This window comes from Apteryx rowi, unplaced genomic scaffold, assembly GCF_003343035.1.
Source record: "Apteryx rowi isolate R43461 unplaced genomic scaffold, aptRow1 scaffold_95, whole genome shotgun sequence".
Lineage (NCBI taxonomy): Eukaryota > Metazoa > Chordata > Aves > Apterygiformes > Apterygidae > Apteryx > Apteryx rowi.
In genome coordinates this window covers 1,365,475-1,387,778 of record NW_020451260.1, presented here as the reverse complement: position 1 = coordinate 1,387,778, position 22,304 = coordinate 1,365,475, and the positions used below count along the sequence as shown (strand labels likewise).

At 40.5% G+C, this 22,304-nt stretch overlaps 1 protein-coding gene across 4 annotated transcripts; it reads right to left on the bottom strand.

The window, feature by feature from the left end:
- Window positions 1-578: 578 nt before the first annotated feature.
- SKA1 (spindle and kinetochore associated complex subunit 1) lies at window positions 579-21,154 on the bottom strand. Of its 4 annotated transcripts, none has more exons than XM_026092230.1 (7): window positions 21,054-21,154; window positions 19,872-19,973; window positions 18,527-18,651; window positions 15,665-15,756; window positions 13,216-13,353; window positions 6,464-6,633; window positions 579-1,736 (listed from the first exon to the last, which is right to left on the bottom strand). In XM_026092230.1, the coding sequence occupies exons 2-7, from the start codon at window positions 19,957-19,959 to the stop codon at window positions 1,588-1,590; spliced, it is 762 nt and encodes a 253-aa protein (XP_025948015.1). In that variant the 5' UTR covers window positions 19,960-19,973; window positions 21,054-21,154; the 3' UTR covers window positions 579-1,587. The 4 variants fall into 4 exon arrangements, with proteins under 4 accessions (XP_025948015.1, XP_025948018.1, XP_025948016.1 ...); XM_026092233.1 differs by having other exon boundaries at window positions 18,527-18,612; XM_026092231.1 differs by having other exon boundaries at window positions 19,872-19,968.
- Window positions 21,155-22,304: the final 1,150 nt, after the last annotated feature.

Genomic DNA, 22,304 nt, shown 5'->3' with positions numbered 1-22,304 from the left:
TTCTCTTCCAGCCAAACACAACCAAGGATTTTGGATGAAAAAGAGTGGACAAAGCATGGAATGGCTGCTGAGAGGAAAAAGGCAGCTTTTGACAACAAAGAGCAGACAGTAGCATTCTCCTTTGCCTCAGGCTCCATTTTGTCAGCGGCTTGTTCATCAGCTCAACTTTAGCACAGGTCCTTCCTCAAACTTCAACTTCCAGTGCTTTAGTATGCCGAAAGCCCTRGGTGCTCACCTGCTTTCTCACGCAGTAACGTACTGGTTAAGCAAGAGATTCTTTGTAGAAGTCCACCATGGAATTGCCTACAGCACATGAAGCTGGGCAAAAAAATAAAATGGACCTGATGATTCATGGATGCAAGTCTCCATAGCTTATCTGATGTAAAATAAGCTTTGTAGAAAGCAACAGATGGACCAAACTGACAGCTATAGAAACCAAAATTCAGATTTTGTACTTCATCTTATGCTGTGTGTTTATCTGAACATGGAATATATTCCAGTACTATGCAGAGTACAGACCCTAGCTTGGATCTTGGCATCCCAGAGCAAAACATTAAAAAATAAAATAACTAAGAAAATAAAACCCAGGAATCCAGGTTTATTTAACACTTGCCAAAATCTCTTTAGTGAGAAGGTTCAAAGTTCATTCAGGGTCTTTTGTTCATTCATATTATTRCCGACAATGTACAGCACAAGGTATTTTAGATGAGTTGGTTAGTATAACAACAGGTACACGCTCAAGGAAGAAAAAAACAACTTTTCTTGTCAAAACAATTTTGACTACTTGCAGAGTTGAAATTTATCACAACCATTCTACTCTAGAATTCACTACACTAATAAGTCCTTTGAAAGCAATCTTCTGTAATAAAAACTGTAAAGAGTTTAATCAGTATTTTTAAAGTGAAAGTCGACATTTTCAGCTAAAATCCACTGCTCTACTGTTTCAATCCTAATGGGAAGGGACTGAGCAAAAAATCTGGCTGCATGATGAAGTATGAAAACCATATGGCTAACAGAACTACCAAACATCAGTCTGGAAATGTTTAAACTACCTCAGATCTTCCTGYTCAAGTGATGCAGGAAACTTCAAAACATACAATTAGGATAAGAAGGAAAAGCTTAAGAAAAGGAAATCTGGAAATTGGTTTGAGGCATTAGGGGGAAAGAAAAAAACCCCACACAAATGCTTCYTTTGAGTAACAACACAGTTTTAAATACATTCTCCACCTCACAAACACAAAAGGAACATTAACATGCAGAGACTTTGAGTACTGGCCTGAAAATGTGATTAAAACCACCTGTAACCACAGGTGTGTCAATGGAATATCTGTTCTGAATTTGTAATTTACCAAAAGATGGTAGCTCTCAAGTTTTCAGAACAAAACTCAAATACTTCAAGGTCATTTAATATTCCCAAACCTACTTTAGAATAGATAATCTGAGCAATTTTTGCTTTGCACTACTGCCTTTTAGAAAAAAAAAGGGATGACTGGAAATGCCTCCCCACACCATTTCTCTGCAGACATGTGTCTGCATCTCGTGCTTCAGCCCTCCATATCTTGGGTGGGCAGAGTCCAGGAAGCTTTGCTAGCAGATGACATAGCGGACAAGTCGGGAGCCACGGACTTCTCTCACTCTCTGGCAGTGGCGCAGGATATTGAGGATGCTATGAAAGCGCTTATCCGCTTTCAGCTGAGTGAACTCTTTGATATCAGCCTCCACAATAAAGAATTCACCTGGAAAACAAATAGAGACCTTGATATAGAACTTATGTTGTAGGATACAATTAATATTTCAAAAGTAACAATCCACTCTCTTTCTAACAATTCCACATATTAATGAAAATACAGTCAGCAGCAGGATTGCCTCACACTATCTCAAGAACTTTGCCCTACACTCTAAATTTGACATCAAAAAGCAGGATTACTAACCTTTACATTAAGCACAACTAGCCTGCTCTGTCCASAGGCTCCACTCAGTGAGGCCAGTCTGCTGTCAGCTGTATCTACTAAAGCCCCTCAAACAATTCGTGCTCCCCTACTGGGGCATAAAGCATGTGGCAGCGCCAACCACCACCCGGGGCCAGCACTACAGAGCCCAGACACAAGGTACTCCACTGACGTACTGCAAGGTGGGGACCGTAGGAAGTAAATGGACAGCACATCGAGAAGAGCCTTGCCGACTAACAGTCAAGGAACTTCTCTTTCAGTGCTTGCCCATACGTGTTCCACTCTTAGTGACGCCCAAAGCACTGACCTGAGCAAAAGCAAATAGATGCTCAGGGTTTGCTTAAGGATCATAGCACAACTTCACAAAGAAAGGCATCACACTTCAGTGTTTCAATCATGGAACAGAGGTCAGTAGTAGCGTAACTTGAATACCAAGTAATTGCTTGGCAGGTCTCTGACTTCTATCTGATTTGGGGAACAATAATGCTTTATTAAGACAACRTAAGAAAAAAAAATAGCCACTTGGAACAGCATCTTCTCTATGCCTGTTTAAGAAAATGGCAAGAGAAAGATCTGCCATCAGAGCTGGCAGTCCCTCTGTTCTTGTAGTTGGTTACTTACTTCAAAAAGGAAATTCTCATTATCATGTGCTTATAAGAAACTGAGGCCTGAACTGGAGCTAGAGCACTTGAAATGCCTGCAGCAGAATCCCAAGAGAAAGTGCCCACAAGCTAACAGTGCACACGAGAGGAAGGAAGGAAGGAAGGAAGGAAGGAGTTATTCCAAGCACCCCATCCCTAATTTCGCTATCTGTGATTTTATATTCAGTCTTTTTACACTGTTCAGAGAGAAAATAATTATAGTTCTAGTAAAACGACTGTACATTTAATACTTCCTGTAATATTATATAAGGTTTTAACCACACATCTCCACAAAACTGTAACAAAGAAAAGCAATCTGAAACTAGGGAACGTGCTAATTAAGGTATGAGAAAGAAACATACAATTATCTTTACATTATTTCCTTCTACTTACTCTCCTTATTCTTCCACAGGATCATGCTTCCCAGTCTTGTAAGAAAGAAGTTAGCAAGGCTAAAGGTGCTCTAGCTTGGAAAAAGGAGAAGGATAACCTTCCTCCTCCTCCTCTTACCCTAGGAGTGAGGCAGAGGCAGCATCATCCTAGATAAGATGGAATGTCTCCTGTTTTTATTAAGTTAAGAGAGAGAGCTTCCAGTTTAACCCAGGAGAAAGTAGCTGATGCTAGCTGCAAAATTGAAGCTGCCAGGAAGGTTTTTTTGATCTTTTTTGGTAAGTACAATATTATTAACAGGCCTACACAGGTAAGTTTGTGTTTAAGTAAAACATTATTTTATCTTTAAATCTCATCTTGCGAGTCATGTAACAGGACACACTCCATTCTGAAGGTACGTCCAAGAATATGACAGTTGTTAAAACGGAGACCCTAGAATGCCCATCATAGGGCATGGTGCCACAATATGTTGCTCAGATGGACCCAAAGCATAACGAGTTGCACTTTCTCACATAAAGAAGGGCCGTTTTGAGAGTTGGTGACACAGATGTCTAATAGGAAGTAGAATCTTCCAGACACAATAACTGGCAAAAGCTTGGAGATCTTCCCACAAACAGAGCTATACTACTGGGAAACTACTGGGAGCTTGCAACACTGTCAAATTCATATACAGATGAGAAGATGTGGAAAAGTTTCATTACTGGTAGGAAAAGAAGAGTCCCGCATAAATAAAATACTTTAAAAAAAAAACAACAAAAAAGTTGGATGAAGACTCTATTTGTAATTTCCAGTAATAGGGCAACATATCTAAATGGTGCACTCCAACAGAGATCCATTCCCAAAAAGGCAAGTTGTAAGTATTAGGAATCCAGGGATACTCCACACACCAATTGCGCAATTGGGGGGAAACATCAAAATGTCCTGAACCAGTACGGAATATGATTTATTCTAATGTTTGCCCAGAATTCAGGGCAGCAACATTCAGCACAATCAGGTGTCATTCACTGAAAAACCAGAGCTGGCTAAAGCATCATGGTTTGGTTGGAAATAGCAACTCCATGCACTAAATAAGTAACTAAACTAACTTACTAAATCACCTTACTCGGCGGGAAGCCACCCTGGCAACCTAGACAGCATCTTTTCCCATCTGGAAATCAGAGGCACAGGTCAGCTGGCAACCAGCCCAGGCTGAGGAACAGTGGGAATCCTAAGCACACACTTGCAGTAGAAATTTAAGCAAACAAATCAATGACTGCACAACCTCATCCTGAAAAATGCAATGAATAAAGACATTTAATCATTTTGTGCTGGTCAAATAAGAACCATCTGACAGGCTGCCAGACCTCCCTCTAGACTTTCTAGATGATTAGTCACATACAAGAAGAGCAACCTCTCAAATGCTGAATGTCCTAGTTTCATAACTGAACTTTCCAACATAAACAAGAAAATGAAGAATGGCTCTCAGGTACTTGAAGAAATTAAAAGCCTCAACAGTTTTCACACACACAACAAAGCATCCTCTGACAGAAGATTCTCTAACTAGTGGTACCTTTCTCAAGGGGCTAGAATGGTGCTCTCTTTGCAACTGATGCTGCCAAGGATCACAGTCTCAGAACTCCCTCCCCGCAGAAGAGCCACATTTAAAAACCTAGGAGCTAGCGATGTTGTCACGATGCCATATTATTGAGACAATCTTGATCAGACAAAATCCAAAGTAAAGAAAAAAGTTTTAGTATATCATAAGGCAACTCTTTGGTATACGGTGAACGCTAAGGACATTCTGTTAAGAGTAGAAATTGAGAAGAAGACATCAAGGTGATGTCGAAGAGCTCTCTTTCAGTGAGACAGAAGAGAGTTTGCTCCACACTATGTCCAAACTTGGAAACATAAGGGCTTTCTAAGGACATCTCCAAGCTAGACATATGCAGTACTCCCAGGAATAGATTACATACATGTACTCAAAAGGAAAGGAATGTCCAAAAGTAGATTCTAATATTAGAGATCTAGTGTCACGTATCTTTGGAAAAATGAACCTGTAAAATACAGCCAGCTTGTACATTGAGACAGACAAACATTTTGGTACAATTTTGCTCCCTTATGCTTCTAGAGACAAGACAACTTCTTAAGATACACAGACAACCCTCTCTCTTCCGCAAAGCCACTGCAGCATGACTGATYACATTTCCCAACTTTAGATTAAGTTTTTAAAATAGCTGATGTCCATTCTAGCTTAAAAATTGAAAACTCATTTCATACAGTTTGGTTATCAAGTTTATTCATAGCAATTCCAAATTAAAACTTTGTGCATTCTGAAGTTTTTTGCTACAACACACTGTGAAAGTGATGTGCTTTCAGTCAAAATAGATAAAGCAGCCAAAGTCGGTTATGGGGAAACTATTCAGTCAAAATAATAATCCTTGTTCCTAAATTATACCACCTCACCCAGAAGCTCATAAGCAGTGCCCAGTACAAGATTACATCATCCTGTCTCTGAAGAATGCAAATTCTGCAGCAGGTACTAGATGAGCTAAACATTTGTCAAGTAGCAGCAAAGGAGTAGGAAAACAGTTGGAAGAGTTACGAGGTCTTGCAATGGGATTAAATAGTTATCTAGCCAAGGTTCTTACACAGGAGGTCAGGCGGAAAGCCCATCGTCTTGTTATTAACAGCTAACTAGTATGAGCCTTTGATAAGCTACTGTGGCACTGTTGCAGGCACAGAACCCATGTCCTTATCTAGATATAAATATCCTGCTGGGCACTGGCCAGCATCAGTGGTTTTCATTTAAAATTATTTGGGAAATAATGCTGCTATTTCAGGTACCACTTTATCACTGTCATCCATTCCTCTGTTGTTACTAGCTCAGGAGACAGCATGTTAAGCTAGTACAAAAAGACATGAATAAACTAGGCTCCTGCTGCGATCGTGGTGACTATCCAGGTCTCCATAGTAAACAGACATTTACGGCCTTTGTGGTCTAGCATACTATCTGCAGATAGATCTCATTTTTATTCTCCTTCATTTCTATCAAGGGAGAACCACTCTCTTCAATCAATAGAGCCAGAACAAAAGTTCACTGCTTTGGGTTGCCAAAGCATTGCTGATGCCTCCATAGGCAACAGGAGCTGTCCAGGGCCAAGTCCGATTTAGACTGTGGCACCTCACAGTGGGAAGGGAGGGAAAGCCCTTTTAAGTCTACAGATCGTTTTGTGTTTTTCTGTTCACCATCTGAGAATTAGTCACAGCAGGATTTCCAAAATTTTTCAGGACTGATGTTTTTAGGCACTCCCACAAGTTAGGCTATTCCACCAACTTCCAGAATGCACTGATGGTCTGTTTTCTGAAAACAAGATGTTTCAGGTTGAACCATAACATGAAAAGCACCTGCTATCATAAGTCATCTAAGCTCTTCTCGAGTAGTTTTATGCTTGGACTGCAACATCCAAATGCAATGAGTTTGGTGCTAACAAACGTAAAAGATACCTTTTGTATCCTTAGTTTCTTCTTCCAGGAACCGGTGGTAGAGATTTCTGACAGCTGCATTCATAGATTTCAATGGCTGATGCAGGATCCTGTACTTGCTAACCACAGCCTTGTTCATGTCTTGAACAACCGCATTAATTTGATCATATGTTAAACGACCTCTCATGTACCTAATAAATAAATAAATAAATGATTAATCAGAAAGTCTCAGAATTGAAGCGCTGTGTTTATTTTTCTCTTTCCTAAGTCCTAGTTGAACATACTATTTCTAGGTAGAGATGGTTTCCTCTCCTTTGTGTTAATGAATAAACAAAGTAGGTCATTTTGTTCATTTTCTTCGATCATTTAATAATGTTGAAGGAAAAAAAAATCATGATAAAACCTAAACCAGGAAAACGAAACATTAGAATGTCAAATTAAGAAGTAAAAAAATATCCAGAGCTTAAACTGCCAGAAGGATTCAAAATAGAATAAAGGTTGTGGTTATAGCACATCACAAACTACTAAAGTAGAAGAATCAAGCAACTGTGCAGAAAACAAGGCAAAAAGCCAATTTTGAAATTAAATGTTTCTGCCTAAGAATGCAATTTAGTTCATATCATAATCTTAAACAATCTTTGTTTTATCTCACTGGCATTCCTTTGTTTTTTGAAGAAATATCAGGGTTTTTTTTTCTTTTACTGTGCAGCCTAGCTAACTATATAGACACAGAAGTTCTACAGTACCACCACCCTTTTTTGAGCTCTCGGAGCATTTCATAAAACTAATATCAAAATAGTAATATTTGCTGACAACAGCCTAGAGGTACAAGAAGCACAAGAAGATAAAGACAAAGTGATGTGCAAATATTAGAACAGTGGACTATCTGCAAGTAAGGCTATTCTGTACTTATAAATGTAAAGACATGTATTCCAGAAAAGGAAATGGACTGCAAAGCTACAAACTGGGAAGCAATTATATGGAAATGAAATCTGAAACATATCTGACAAACAGTAAAGTAAGTACAAGACAAAACTTCAGAAATCACTGCAGTAAAAGCCTAGGCTAAATTTAGCATTTAAAATAAAGCATTTAAACATTTTGTTCTGGTAATTTTTCAGATGTTATTGCATATTTTCCAGTGACACGTTTGGGACACAAGCAGTAGGACATAAACAAATAGCATCAGAAAAAGCTCTGCATTCCATCCTGCTGCAATGTTCTCATGAAGTAAATGCACTCACCCCTGCATAGCACTAAATTATTATCACAAAGAAATGTAAAAAATACAATGAAGAGAAATGGCAATGAAGAGAAATGGCAACAATTTTTTTTTTTTAATTTCTCAGAACATTAAATGCCTGTTATTTTGGTAAGCCTGAAAAAACAAGGCTGCCATTCTCTTGTTAGAAAGACGCACCTTTGATCTCTAAAGCACGGAATAAAGCCTCCAAAAATTAGTCTACTCCTTTTAGACTCCACTGGCACAGTGAAAAGCATTCTGCTGCTACCACTATTTTCAAAAAAGGGAAAATGAGGCTTTAGTGCCTTGTTATGGAGTTTACAGTTTCACCACATGCTAAAATGGATATTGCATCACAGGTGCAGCACAAGGCTAACATGCCTAGATTGTTGAATCCTGCATGGCACGGTATGGTGTTGTACAGCCTTACCAATACAGGACTCTGGTAGTTCAGATACCTTTTCCTCATGCTCCAATTCACATAACAACGATGGGAATATTGTACACAGAGAGGGACGGAGAGGCTGAGATGACTGTAAACTTTCTTATTCCAACTCCTTTAGGCCATTTTGGGGTATTATTCCAATATAAACTTAGATTCACTAAAAATAAGCAACTGCCTTACAGCTTCCACAATCCAACATACAGCAACCCTATTCCAATGTATCATCATCATTTCCAACTCTCTTCCAAAGTGATTTACGAGAACAGCATCATCTGCCCTCTTCAGCTCCTCCTATGAGGAGGTTATTAAGAAGATGGAGCCAGGCTGTTCACAGTGGTGCAGGGCAGGAGAACAAGGGACAACGGGCATAAACTGAAACAAGAGAGGTTCAGACTGGATATAAGGAAAAACTTTTTCCACAATGAGGACAGTAAGCAGGGGAGCAGGTTGCCCAGAGAGGCTGTGCAGTCTCCACGCTTGGAGGTTTATAAGATGCAGGTGGTTAAAGCCCTAAGCAACCTAGTCTGACCCCATAGCTGACACTGCTTTGAGCAGGAGGTTGGACTAGAGACCTCCCAAGGATCTTTCAACTGAAATTATCATAATGACTGAATGGTGGTAACAGAACAAATCAAGTTTGGCTGTTTGTATTTGGTTCACTACCAGTTTGCAGGTGTGTGGAATTATAAATATTCTATTAAAAAAGTGTTACAATTCATTTTAAAAATTATTATTTTTTTCAGTCAGTCCATCAGGTGACTAAAAGCTGTAGGGCAATAAGACTGAAGAGATCAGTGGACAAGAAACTGTCCCCTCATTTTAATCTGACTGCAAAAACTCAGTCTTCGAAAAACATGCAAAGAATATAAAGCACAAGTAGCTAATTAAAAATTCAATATTCCAAAACAGAATGCGGGTTGGCATTCTGCAGCTAGCAACTAAAAGGAAGTGCTTGTTGTGGATTTTAAAATAGTCACTACTGGGGGGAAAAAGTCTGCACTGGATATGTAAGAATCCCTGAAATCAAAGCAATTGCTCTGATTTCAAACTGACTTGCCACCAAGTTATTTGCAGCCAGTCAGTCACTCAAGGCCATTGTTTTCCCTGCTATAAATACAAACACTGCGGTTTGTAACTTGACTTTAATGGGAATGCATGGCAATAGTAAAAATACCACAGGATCTTTAGCAACTATACACAAAAGCCAAGTGGTATTTTACAGGATTAAACCTATTATCTTTCCTACGTGAATATGTATGACAACTCTTTCATACCCAAGTGTCTTCTCCAAATCAGTGATGTGACCCTTAAGCCTCTGCCTTATGCAGTGAACACATGCTGCACAGTGTTTGCACAAAACTATGCCGCTCTAGCTGCCTTCCAAGCTTCTTAAAAAGCAGCAAACCCCGACCTGAAGGTGCTGAGCTTGAACCAAGAAAGCGAATCCCACTGCAAGTGCAGGACCTTCAGAACATGAGAAACCTTGGAGAGTAGATCCATCTAAACAACTATGCAGACAGATCAACACTTAATGTCAGATTACAAGTAAAGTTTAGCTTTCAACTTTGAATCTGGATTAATCAAAATATGAATAAAGTTGGAGGTGCAGCCATTTTTATATAAACACTCTACTTTGCATTCATAACAACGTTTCAAATAAAAGGAGCTCTATCACCCCTGAAACGCAGTCACATTCAGCACAAATGAATAACAACCCACAACCATAGAAGTACTCTGCCTATTTATATTAGCTGCAATTTATTGCTCTATTTGTGGCCCTCATCCTTTTTATAAAGTCATGGGGAAATCTGTATACTATGAAGATTAACTTCCAAAGTGTAAAACCACCTTTCTTTATGTTCCTATGTTCCCACTATCAGTAGAGATGTGGCCACCACAGTTGTTAAAGTCAAGGAACGACTCAGCTCATCCTGAAGCAGAAACAGAGAGGCAGGAGCGCCTCTCCTAAAGCTCAGAGCCCAGTGCTGCTTGAGAAGCCTTCAAGCATCCAAGATGCTCACCCAGGGCTAGCGGATGACAGGAGCTACAGAATACGCAGTAACTAAAAACCTGGCAGGATGCGCCAAAGCATCTTCAATGGCACTAGACATCTATGATTTGGTAACTGAATACGCCCTTGGCAGCTGAGTTGTTTTCTGGCTTCACTGACTGACTATACTGACTAGGTATTATAGGGGCTGAGGCACTCGGTGAGCACAGAGATATCTGTGTCACAGACACCTAGATGTAGGTGCCTTCATCTGAAACTAAATGCTGCTCAAAGCRTCTGCAGTTTTTCTTCTACATGATCCTTATAGTTATGCACAAACTCAAGCTGTTCCACAGTCCTCTCATTTTTCTATCCAGCTATGGCTAACAAACTGACAAATGTTGGCATTTAGTTCAATCCATACATTAAAATAAAAATATAGCAGTTAAGTTGATAAGTTCAAAATTCATCCATATAATTTAGATTTAAAATAAATTTCAAATCTGCTTCATTCCACCAAAGCCACACACATTCAAAACTCACAATTCTATTTTTTTTTTTAAAAAAACCACCATGGAACTGATTTTTTTGATCCACAGAAGTCCTTTCTGTAACACAACATGATTTTTCCACCTCAATCCATAGGCATGAAAACCAAAACACAGTAGTATGTTCTTCAGAGAAAAGCATAACATTGCTCTACTATGTATATAAAACTGGAAAAGAGAAAATCCTCCTAATGGCCAGCCCTCACTCCCTCAAAAATACCTAGACTAAAAGAAACATATATTCCCCCACGTTACCAGCTTCTGAGAAACCAGAGTTATAATGCAAGTGTAGATTCTAAAAATATTATTATATTTTTTAAATGAATATATTTTATTCTATAAAAAAATTTGAGAATGAGTAAAGAGAGCATTTYAATTTGCCTCAGTTAAATGAGACATCTACTATGCAATATCTTTTTTCTTCCTGGAAAAAAATATCTTTCTGGAACAGATTTGAAGGCTAAAATAATTTGCAAATTTTTTATTGTGTGAGAGTATTCTATCTGATCAAGGTACTTCCATATCTGCACCTAAACACAGCATGTGCCTTTGTTAAATATCTCCTGCAGAGTTCTAAAATATCAAGTCACTGGAGATTGTACGTTCCATTTAATGCCCTGAAGACATTTGGGATAGATTCCCATCCACATTCAGCACAAAGGGGGTGAAAACACCTAGATCTTTCAGTTAAAAACTCCCCACAGCTGTAGTGGAAAGGAAGCTGGGAAATGAGATTCTTAGCTGATGCAGAACCCATGATACCAAACTGGTAAGGGATTTAGACTCCTGCACAATGATACAGTCGTGCTTTATTAAGTCTTTCAGATGAACTTAGCATAGGCACAGTCCTGTGCTAGCACAGTCACACAGCTTCGGGACCAGAGCTGCAAAAAAAAAAATGCGGTAGTATCCCTTGTTACTATTGCCAGCAGGTATAAAAAGATCCTACGTCAGAACTACTGCAGACTGACCTGGAGAACTGGGACATGAACCAAATTCTGATTCTTCTAGCAGAATATATTAGGTATGAGAAAGTTTGGGTTATAAACATTTGCTGCTTAGACTGGACTAAATAGTAAGTGAAATTGCAAGCGTAGTAGGCTCCCCAATCACATATTACAACATTGCTAGACAACAGAAAATACTGGTAGATTAATAGATCTATTTAAATTCATGCAAATCTCCCTCACAGTACATCAAACATGCATTTTTCCTATCTGAATAAAAATATTTCTAYAGCACAATAAACACAGTCAAAGATACAATCTTTCTATAAGCCAGCAATGAATACAGTAGTATCCAGTTAGCCCCTGTCTCCATTCTCCCCACCCACAAACACCAGTGGAAAACCTTCTACATTCAGGGATAGCGGAACACTTGAAGAGGTTATCGGGGAAGATCATAGCTTTAATTGGAATTTAAAACAACATTTGGCTGGCATGGTCTAGGTCTACTTTCCTTGCTGTAGCATGGGCAAAGGCCAAGAATCTGCATGCTCCAGCTTCACCTTTCCAAAATTCTATGAGGAGCAAAGTACCTAAAGGAATAAACCACCACAAACACTGGAGGTAATCTGCAGAATAAAAATGCTAGGGGTGYGCATTTCTAAGCAGCAGCCAAAAGAATACTTCATTATTAGTTCAACATTCAGGCTCCTTCATTTAAGGACTGAGCAATCAGTGGGAGAAAATGTACATTGCTCACCTGAAAAYTCTGGAAGCTCTAGGCAGAGCCCCAAGAAAAACATACACAGACACGCACGCACAAAAAAAATCTTATTGAAATAAGGGTTGTCAGGGCACAGACTGAACTCAGAATCTAGGTAACAATTTAGCTTTAGGCATGAAAGGAATTTTCTCATTTTTGCAGAAATACTTGTCATTGCCCCAAAATCCCATTTAAGAAAAAGTTATTCCTACATGAAAGCCTTCCAGCAAGGGTACTTATTAACCAGGTCCTGATGGTAGGGAGAAAACCAGCTTCCTAGTCCAGAAACTCAGAAAATTTCAGTGGGAGATGGGTTTTGCTTTTAACAACTTTGATTTCTGTTCCTGTCTCAAAACAGATTCATAAGTCAAAACTTGAATTTTTCAGACACCAATAGCCAGGTCAATTAACACAGCATTTTTATTGTTTTTTCTTTTAAGCGTAGGCTTATCTTTTATCTTATGAGAYGATGGCTCATTTTATTAATGTCAGTTCTCAAAAGAAGAGGTGAACCTAACTATTAGCTAATATGTTTCTGTTCATAAAACTAAAGTGACTTTTCAGATAAGCAGTTTTGTTTTAACTTAGTTAACTAATTTAGTTCCAATCTCCCCAACATATACATAAAAAAGGACCTAATCAGCTCTATCTGCATCATTTTCAGGTTCCTTAGTATCACAGAAGAACTATTGGGTGCTACCAGCCTGATATTTCATACTTGGAACATTTAAAATTTCAAAACATTTCTGTCAGTCTCGGTTCTGCAAGAGTTCACCTTCCCAAACCTGTTTGCCTCCCAAAGTGGCATGACAGGGTCTAAGAAAAACCATGCTTACTTACGCAGGAACACTTTCAAATTCTTCTGCAGTTATTAAGGCTGCCTCTTTAATAAATCTTGGCTCTTTTATAGATTTCTTTGCACGTTCCGGTTCCATGACTTTTGTTTGTTCTCCACATTTCACTGTTAGCCCAGTGATGCTGTAAGATGAACGAATATTAAGTGTATAAATAGCAGGTAAGTAGTGAGGAGAATACCAATATGTTATCAGGTCTGCTCAATCACAGAAGTAAGTTTCAACCAATCTGTTATGTCGGATGAACACAATTCATGATCTTTTCTGAAAGAAAAATAAATAAATAAAGCCTACTCCCTTTCAAATTCTGTATTTTAGCTGACCTCATTACAGCTCTTCATTTCTCTGCAAGAAAGACTGCTATCAGGTGAACTGGAAGCAATCTAAATGCAGTACAGAGCAGTTAAGAATTCAATGTACCATTACATTTCACAGAACATGAGGCCTCACATTTTATCAGATGAGCCAGAGCATAGAGCTGCAGTCGAACAGGCAGATTTGAAATACTTCACAGTTCTTTGAAACGAGTTCAAATCTTRGGAAGCCTGACTCATCCATTAATCTTTTGAAGCAAAGAAATTCAACACCATCCAGCAGCCTCTATGATTCTCTTAGGCAAGATGCAAAAAAAATCCAAGGTATTTCCTGCTTTGAGCGATTATTACAACACTACTTCTTATAATTGTACCCCTCCTCTAAACCCTCAGCTCAGARCCTTGAACGCTGAACTGTTGGCCAGCCACCCACCTAGCTGTTCTCCTACTCATTGGTAGCAGGACAGCARAGAGAAGGATGCATTTGGCCAATTTCAATGTCACCTTGTCATCAAATACAAAGACATAACTGGGGTGAAAAGCGCAACAGAAATAATTAAAGTACCACCAAGACGACATATCACAAAGAACTGATACTCTTCTTTGATCTAGCCTTACCACAAAAAAAGGGATCTCTGCCTCAACCCTCAAGATATAGGGCCCACAGCCCAAGCCAGTGAATGGCACAGCAGTGCCCCATATACTCAGCTGCAGGCCTGGATTTGATTTAGAACATGATGTTACACCTTCAGACCTAGTGTCCCGCTTTCCATGGAACATGACTGCAGTGCAGAGGACAGCGAGTGCCACCTGCTGGACTCCCCACATCTGGTACATAACACAGAGTGAAAGGGGAAGCTCCATTCTATGCCACACCATGATGCTGAGCAATTCTGAAATCCAGGAAAACGAAAAGGAAATTAAATAGGAACAAGACTTCTCCGGACATATTTTAGAAGGTTGTTTCCCAAACTAAGGGTTCATGTCTAAAGGGTAGCATTCAGAAGATTAAATACTCCTGGACACATCATCACTTTGACCTTACCAGCTAAGACTAATCCAAGTTTTAATATAAACAGTAAGGCAACAGATGAGAATACTGTTATATACAATCAAAAAATTACAGTTAATTTTTCTCTTCTGTAACATTGTTTCCACATCTTTAAGTTTTTACTTTGCCAGAACAAGCCTGTAATGTTTTCAACCTGAGGCTTGTCTGGCRCTAGGAGCAAGACCAGATGAAGCGGATAGGTTCAAGGCACATACTGGGAGCACTGAATTCAAACAGACTGATGCACTGCTTCCTGACAAGCTACAAGGGTTGAAACACAGGCTGGCATCTCCCGACATCAGAATCTAGGAAGAGACCCCCATCTGGCATACACTCACATCACTCAAAATTAAAAGGCGATTCCAGCAGGCCAGAGAAAGAGCTGACCGCTCTAAGAAACCTCCTCGCAGTTATGATGTCTTAGAAGCTTTTTGATTAATAGAGTGCTATTCTGTTTCACGCACCTGTGTCTCATTCTCTCATTTCAGCTACTTTATTCTGAACAGCTTTTTTGGTATAGCCCTCTCACAGGTARGCAGATGTCAGCACTAGCTAAAATGAATTTCAGGCTGTGGGGTGGGGAAAAAAAAACAACAAATGTAATTCAAGTCCCCACAGCAAGATGCTCAAGTTAGAGGATTTTTTTGTTTTATGGTATTGGGAAGAGCTGTGTTGAAATTCAGTTCTAAGGACCCCAAATTTGGATCACCAGCCCRTTCACTGAGGCACTGCAACTGTCAAATTTGCATGTTCGCAGTTCTAAAGGAAGCAATGCTCAGACTGATATAGAAGAACTAGCTTTCTACTATAATATCACAGCTGCCACTGGAAGCTTCCATCTGAACAAATTGGTMTCTTACAGGTTTTATTTCAGGGATTTGACAGGATCCTAGCACAAGCCAAGTATCTGGTAATAATCAGTGGGGGGAAAACTATGGGTCAATATATATGACAGCACAGGGCCCCAGAAGTTCACAGTCAATACCCACTAAAAGGAGTAGAGCTGTACAGTGCTGCAGCTGCACACTGCCAGCAGCAGCCTGCTACCTCCACGCTCAAGTATCACATACCAGCTCTGAGATGGTTTAGGCAGATGGGGRGGAATATTCTCACGGAGGTGATGTGCTTCATTTTGATCTCTCTCAGCAGACTTCTGGAGCTCCTGAAATTAATGTTAGACTTCAGAAATTTGAAACTATTAATGYGATGCAAATGAAATCAGTTTACTATTAGGACAATGCTAGAATAATTCATAACTTGATTAACAAGTGTTGTTTGCTCTCTCCCCATCATCCCAGTTCTTTAACTAATTCCCCTAAGAGCAACTAGCAAAGCTAAGAGTGAGCAAACATGAACCTCTCTGTGCATGTCCTCAAAATGTCAGAGAAATCTGAGTGGGCAAGAAATAATCTTTAACAATATGCCCTAGCAGGTGTGGGCAGGGGAAAGGTTGTGATAATGGTAGGAAGARGAAATTCTTCCTTCAGGAAACTCATCTACGTTCCCAAAAGTAATTTCAAGAAAACATAACAAATGAAGGCAATACAAAAACAACAGGTAAATATTCTAACTGAACATATAGTTTCCATAGCTTTTGCATAGATCTAAAAATAGAACCACTCATTCAGACCCCTGTATTCATTATTATAAAGCCACACTGTCAATGTGTAAATATTGAAAAGCAGTGCTCTGGATTTTCCATTCAAGCCTAAACAACCTGTATGTCTACCAAACTGGGGAAAAGAAAGAACACCACAAACTCTAAACTTAACGAGCATCTCTGACAGTCTTGGCCCCACTTTGTTGAACTTTTGGGTTATCTTGGTACAAGCAGTTCTTTTGTCTTTTAGCACAAAAGCAATGAATTTTTCAGGCAGCGATTCTTTGTTGTGCATCATCTTCCTTTCTCTTGTCACCTTCCCCGCTTCTGCAGGAAAGTTCTGACAACACCATTATGTGGAAAGCACAGCTGCATACGAGGTAGGAGAATCAGCAGGCACAACAAGCAAATGCCTTCTCCAAGACTTTATCATTCCAGRTGAGCAACACTACCTGCAATAAGCTTAGCATTTTTACAGCTACTGCCTGTGACACTCATCAGCTTTTCCCCAAAGAGCTGAAGGGTTTCTGTTTGGTTGGTTTTATAAGTGTTCACTGTGCTGGAAAGCTGCTTAATAATCCCCCAGTAAGTCTGCTCCAAGTCCCAGTTTTATAAAAACATTATTTTTATGGGCTATTGTGACCTCTTTAGTCTTCTACTCCTATCTATAACTATGTTGTTATCAATAGGTTCTACAGGGGTATTGTGGGAAGCATCCCATTCTTATCTGGACTGAAAAAGAAAGACTCTGATCAAGAGAAAAAAGCAAAGGACTACAGAGAATGTTTTCTGATTCTCCCAAGGCTTCTGAATCACCATGTGTGGAACAAAACAGCAGAAGAAATACTTCTCTAAGAGGAGAGAATAGGAAGCGACTCAGACATCACATCTAAAGGCAGCAAGGTATTATGAAGGAAGATATCCAAATTTTGTAAACACAAAAAACAGGTGCCTGAACAGTGCTCTTCACTAGCAGTGTAGTGTTTCACAGGTTTTTAAAAGTGTTTGTTGCTGTTCAGTAAAATGTAATCATATTTATTTACTTTGTCTTACAAAACAGATGCATCCCCTACGAAGCATTGATTCCTTCCAAGCTCACAAAGTATGTTCGCAATTACTTTAAGAGTTGTATGCAAGCCAAATACAGCTTACTAGCAGAATGACATAAAATTGCCACAAAGYAGCATACTATCAAAACGTGATTTTACGGACTCCATTAGCCATGCCACACCCCAATCCTAAATCRGCAAATAACTTTTCCTAGATTGACAGCCCTCAACATCTAGACACACTGCTGCTTATGTCATGATATCATTTCTCCCAGAGTTTTACCACAGTTTTGTAGAGACAGCTGTTTAATTTTTAACAGTTTTGCTTCATTCTAATGTTTATCCTTCCACCTGGCAGCAGTCTGGAATGACATCCTCATTTCCAGAGGAAATGATTGCTTAAAGAAGTCATATTCTATCATTACTGCCAGCAACTCTTGTAAAAAGACTTAATTTTCAGTAATGAAGCTAACAAGAAGACATTTAAAAGTTGCTGGAGCTGCTACACTGAGAAATGGGGAACAGCGGCAATGAAGAAGAGTGTTTATACAATGGATCTATTTTACATCACTGCCTAGTTCTGACATGGTGGCAGACTGCCATTGTCCCTTAGCATCTCCAGATTTTTTTCTTAGTAGTTCACTAYTTCCACATAATTCTCTTCTACCAAGTTTGACCAGCAGTGAAATTTAAGAAAAGCAGATGCAACAGCGTTGTCATAACRGAATTATAACCATTACAAAAGCACTAAAAGTACCTAAAGGTCACCAGCATAGCCACTTATAATTGAACCCTGCAGCATGAATCAGGAATACAGTCTGCAGACAAGCTATTTCCTATTTTGCTAACAACAAGGGACAATAGCTGCCCACTGGAAGAAAATTCTGGGCAACAAGATTTAAATGAGCACAAAACATGCCAAYCGAATTCTGAGTTTGGTCTCAGTCATGTGGGTGATTACGTACGCTTCCCATCACATGTTTGCTCAGCAGATTTCTTTCTGTAAAAGAATAAAATGATTCCAGAAAAAAGTTCCTCTTTTTACAAATAATGTTATTTCTGATTTGATTAGGAAAGAAAAATCTGATCCAAAGCCTACTGGCAAGATTTGCAGTAACAGAGTACTCTGATCATGACATCACTGTTGCAACCAAGACACCTTTTCACTTGTAAGCAGCCTCCTGAATCCAAACGTATCACTTCAGATCTAGAAAAGAACAACTAGGGGCTTGTCAAGGATTTTTGAAWCTTTCAATATTTTACAAACAGGAAAAAAAGATTACCTTGAGCAAATTCTTCAGTTTTTCCTGCTGTTGAACTTCCATTTCCATTTTATKCAGGAGATCATTTAGGAGAACCATCTCATGTCCTATTTTACAGAGCATAGATTTCAATGATGGCTCTTGACCTATCAAGGAAAGAATGTTAAGCAAGAAAATCCAAAAAACCAAACCACCACCACTACAAAAGCAAAACCACATTTCCCTCCCCTCCCATGAGGGCTGATTACCCACAAACTCTATCCTCTCCAACCACTGTATCTTCCCAGGAGAAGCAGCAATATTCTCTGGTCTGTCAACYGCCTGCTGCACACTGCCAACTGGGAGTTCAGAGCTGCTGCAGGAATAAAGGCTCCTCTCTGGCATGATGCTGAAAAGCACTAAGCTGTTTCTACAACCACCGCAGCTTGCAGATGGAGGATGAAGATCTTAAATGAAACCTGGCTCCCACAGCTGCTTGGCCTGGAGCACCCTGTTCTCCATCATAATCACCCTCTGCTCAGAAGAGCTGGAAAGGTACTGTCCTCTTCAGGGAGGGTCATCTTCAAGCAGGGAGTTAGACCAGATGTCCCTTTCAACCAACATTTCTATGATTCTATGTAACATCGATTTGTGTCTAAGAAAGGTTAAGAGATGAACCTAAAACATTAATATTAATTTCAGTACATCAATTAATTAAATTTGTTACCCACAAATAGTTGTTTACATCACAGCCAGGCACTCCTAGAACGTTAGAAGAAAAGACCCCTGCATAAACTTCCATCCATTCCTTTGCATATTTTTGTAATTAGGCTTAATGTACTCACTAAGATATTTTTCTTCTTCCATCTGGAGCTTTTCCCACTAAGTAYATAGAATACACAGTATATTAACCACCTGTCTCCAAGTATCTCAGAGGAGCATCTTTTCACTTAGTCCATGTCCTCTGCTTGGCACCTGTCTCTAGTTCCCCGATGATGTTCCCATTTTGCCATCCTTGCACACTCCCAGTAGTTTAGTAGACTTCCACATCACATTTCATTCCTTGCCTCATCAGAGCATCCCCACTTCCTGCAAGGATGTGCAGGGAAGATTGACACCTTCCATTAACACTAAACKAAGGAGTAGTGTTCTCAAAATTACACAATTGATTTTGGGGAGGAAAAAAAAAAGGCACAGTCAAGATAAGAACAATGACTACTACTGCCAAAAAATACCCCATAGTTCTGCACTACTACTAATAGCCCCTTGAGGTGGGTGTTTAGATCTCCAGCCCCTCCTGGAAAACCCACTGACCTTTTCAGGCACATTTCTCTCTATATAAGAACACACCAAAACCAAACCAAACCCTGCTCTTAATTTCTGTTACCTATGTTTCTCAACTGAAGAGTCTTTTTGATAGTTGATATCTTCATGTTGATGTGCAAGCATAAATCTTCCAGATCTGAAGAGGCCATATTCCTCTACTGTCCTACCGAGGAAAAAAAAAGAATGCAGTAATTTAAAAAAAGACCTACATTGCAAACACTAAGCATTTAAGCAGAATTTTAAAATGGACCCTGATCTGTCAAAGAAGCAAATGGAAATTTTACTTAGCTGAAGCTGTAAATATAGTAACTACTATTTACTTTATCAAATTGAAAACAGGACAGAAAACACGAAGTGATTGATGCTAGACTATGCAAAGTGATATGCCCAAATTCGGTAAATAAATGGAGTCTAATATCAGTATAATGAACCCCCAAGAACCTGGTTGAGCCTTTATTGCATCAAGGGGTTCACTACTATAGGAGCTAGAAATTTACTGTAGTAAGGAAGAAATATGATTTATATAAGTCACTGCTATATGGCTCTGAGAGATTGCATCAGATGATCAATATTTAAACTAATTTTAAAGACAAATAACTAAAGGAAAAGGAAATGTGTACTTCCATGAAAGATAGAAGCACAAAAAGTATCACTGTATGCTGGTTAGTCCTGTGTGAGTATATTTTAGCTGTTAGAAAATAACTGAGGGGAAAAAAAAAAGTTGTTGAAACGTGTCTTCCCCAATTACGCTATAACAAGCCTCAGTTTAAAGGAGATAATGTTCTAACAATTCTTGTATTTATAGGACTTGCACAGGCTCCCTCTAGTGGAGAGCCGATACCTGAAAATAAAGCTTTTGTTTTGCTTTTTGTTTTAAAAAACACTCTGAACTAGTATAAGCTTGCTAAATTAGTTATCTGCTAATTATGTTATTCTCACGCGACACTTGTGCATTTCTGACATGTGACACCTTGATGCCGATATCCCACTTACAGAAAGGTAGCGCAGACTAGTGTCTTCCGCCTACTAAACGTGTCTAATAAGCTTTCGTGCAGCTGATACCCGTTTGGGCTTAAATTCTAATCCAGTGCAAGTACTTCCGTGCCCAGAGCATTAATAACTTCACAAAATAAGAAGTTAAAAAGAAAGATTCAAGTTATCTCTTACAAGGGGAGAGGGACAGCGGCTTTATCGAAGGGGCCACGCCACCCCCCTCCCTCCCCTCAGCACGCCCCTCTCTCACCGCAGCAGCGACCAGAGCCCCCCTCGCTAGAGGAGGCGGCGGTGCAGGAAACCCGGAGCCGCCCGGGACCGGGACCGGGACCGGGACCGGGACCGGGACCGGGACCGGGACCGGGACCGGGACCGGGACCGCGGCCGCCGCCCTCAACCGCCGCCCGGTTCAAACGCGCCGCGCGCGCGGCCGGCCGTTAACGCCCCAGCGGGGCGGCGCATGCGCAGAAGGCCCCGGCGCGGCCGTTGAGCGCGCGCGGGGGGCGGGAAGCTGGAGAAGGCGCCGCCCCCGGCGCTGAGGGGACCCGGCTGCGCCGCCGCTGCCTTGGCGAAGGTGCTGAGGCGGCAGCGGGAGGAGAGGCAGCCGCGTGCCCCTCACGCTCCCCCAGCTGACCCTTTCCATGCCGCCATGTCGGCGCCGGGAATCCATATTACCTTTAAGACCGAAACACACCGCCGGCTCTCTGGTGCGCGGCTGCCACGATGGTTTGCATTTGCCACTGAGGAAAAGTTAAGCTAAACTCTGACCATAAACCTTTTTCTTCCTCTGTGTTGATTATTTGCAGCAGCAGTAACGCACAGAATAGTGTGTGTGGGGGAAGAGATTCATGTGCAGTATTTCYCAGACCACCTGATGATGCCTTAGGGATAAATGATGCCATAAATAAAGGCTGTAATAGCCCTGTTTATTGCCTGCTTCTCGTGTTCATTTTTTTCTGGTCTTTTCTGGCATCAGGACACCCGTGACCCTGACCACCTCTCCCAGTGGCACCAGATGGCACTTGGCACCCGTCCGTACCCCGTCCCTCTCCCAAGCTTGGCTGCGACCCGTGATCTGTCCTCTCCTGCCGCCCCTCCACAATTTCTTACCTTCTCTTGCAGCTTGGCCCAAATTATTCTGATATTGCCTCTATTTAATGTTTGTTTCTGAGACTGAGCCAGAACAAAACGTTCATGGTGCCGGTTACCTTCTCCGTCTTCTAGGTTGTCTCAGCCCCTGGTGACTCCAATATTCTTCCTTGTCATTCCCTCCGGAAGCCCCCATTCCTCTTCCCGCTCTCCTGGTTATCTCCCACCCAACTCCTGTGCCTGCCGTTCCCCGCTTTGCTTTTCAATGCAGCCTGTGGCACAGGTGTGTACTCGGTATGTACATCATGCACGCCGACGTGTACCAGCACCGGCCGACCACCCACACGTACGTGAACGAAACTTTAAAATCAAGCTGGCTCATCTCACTGAGCAGAGCTGGTGGCACATGGCA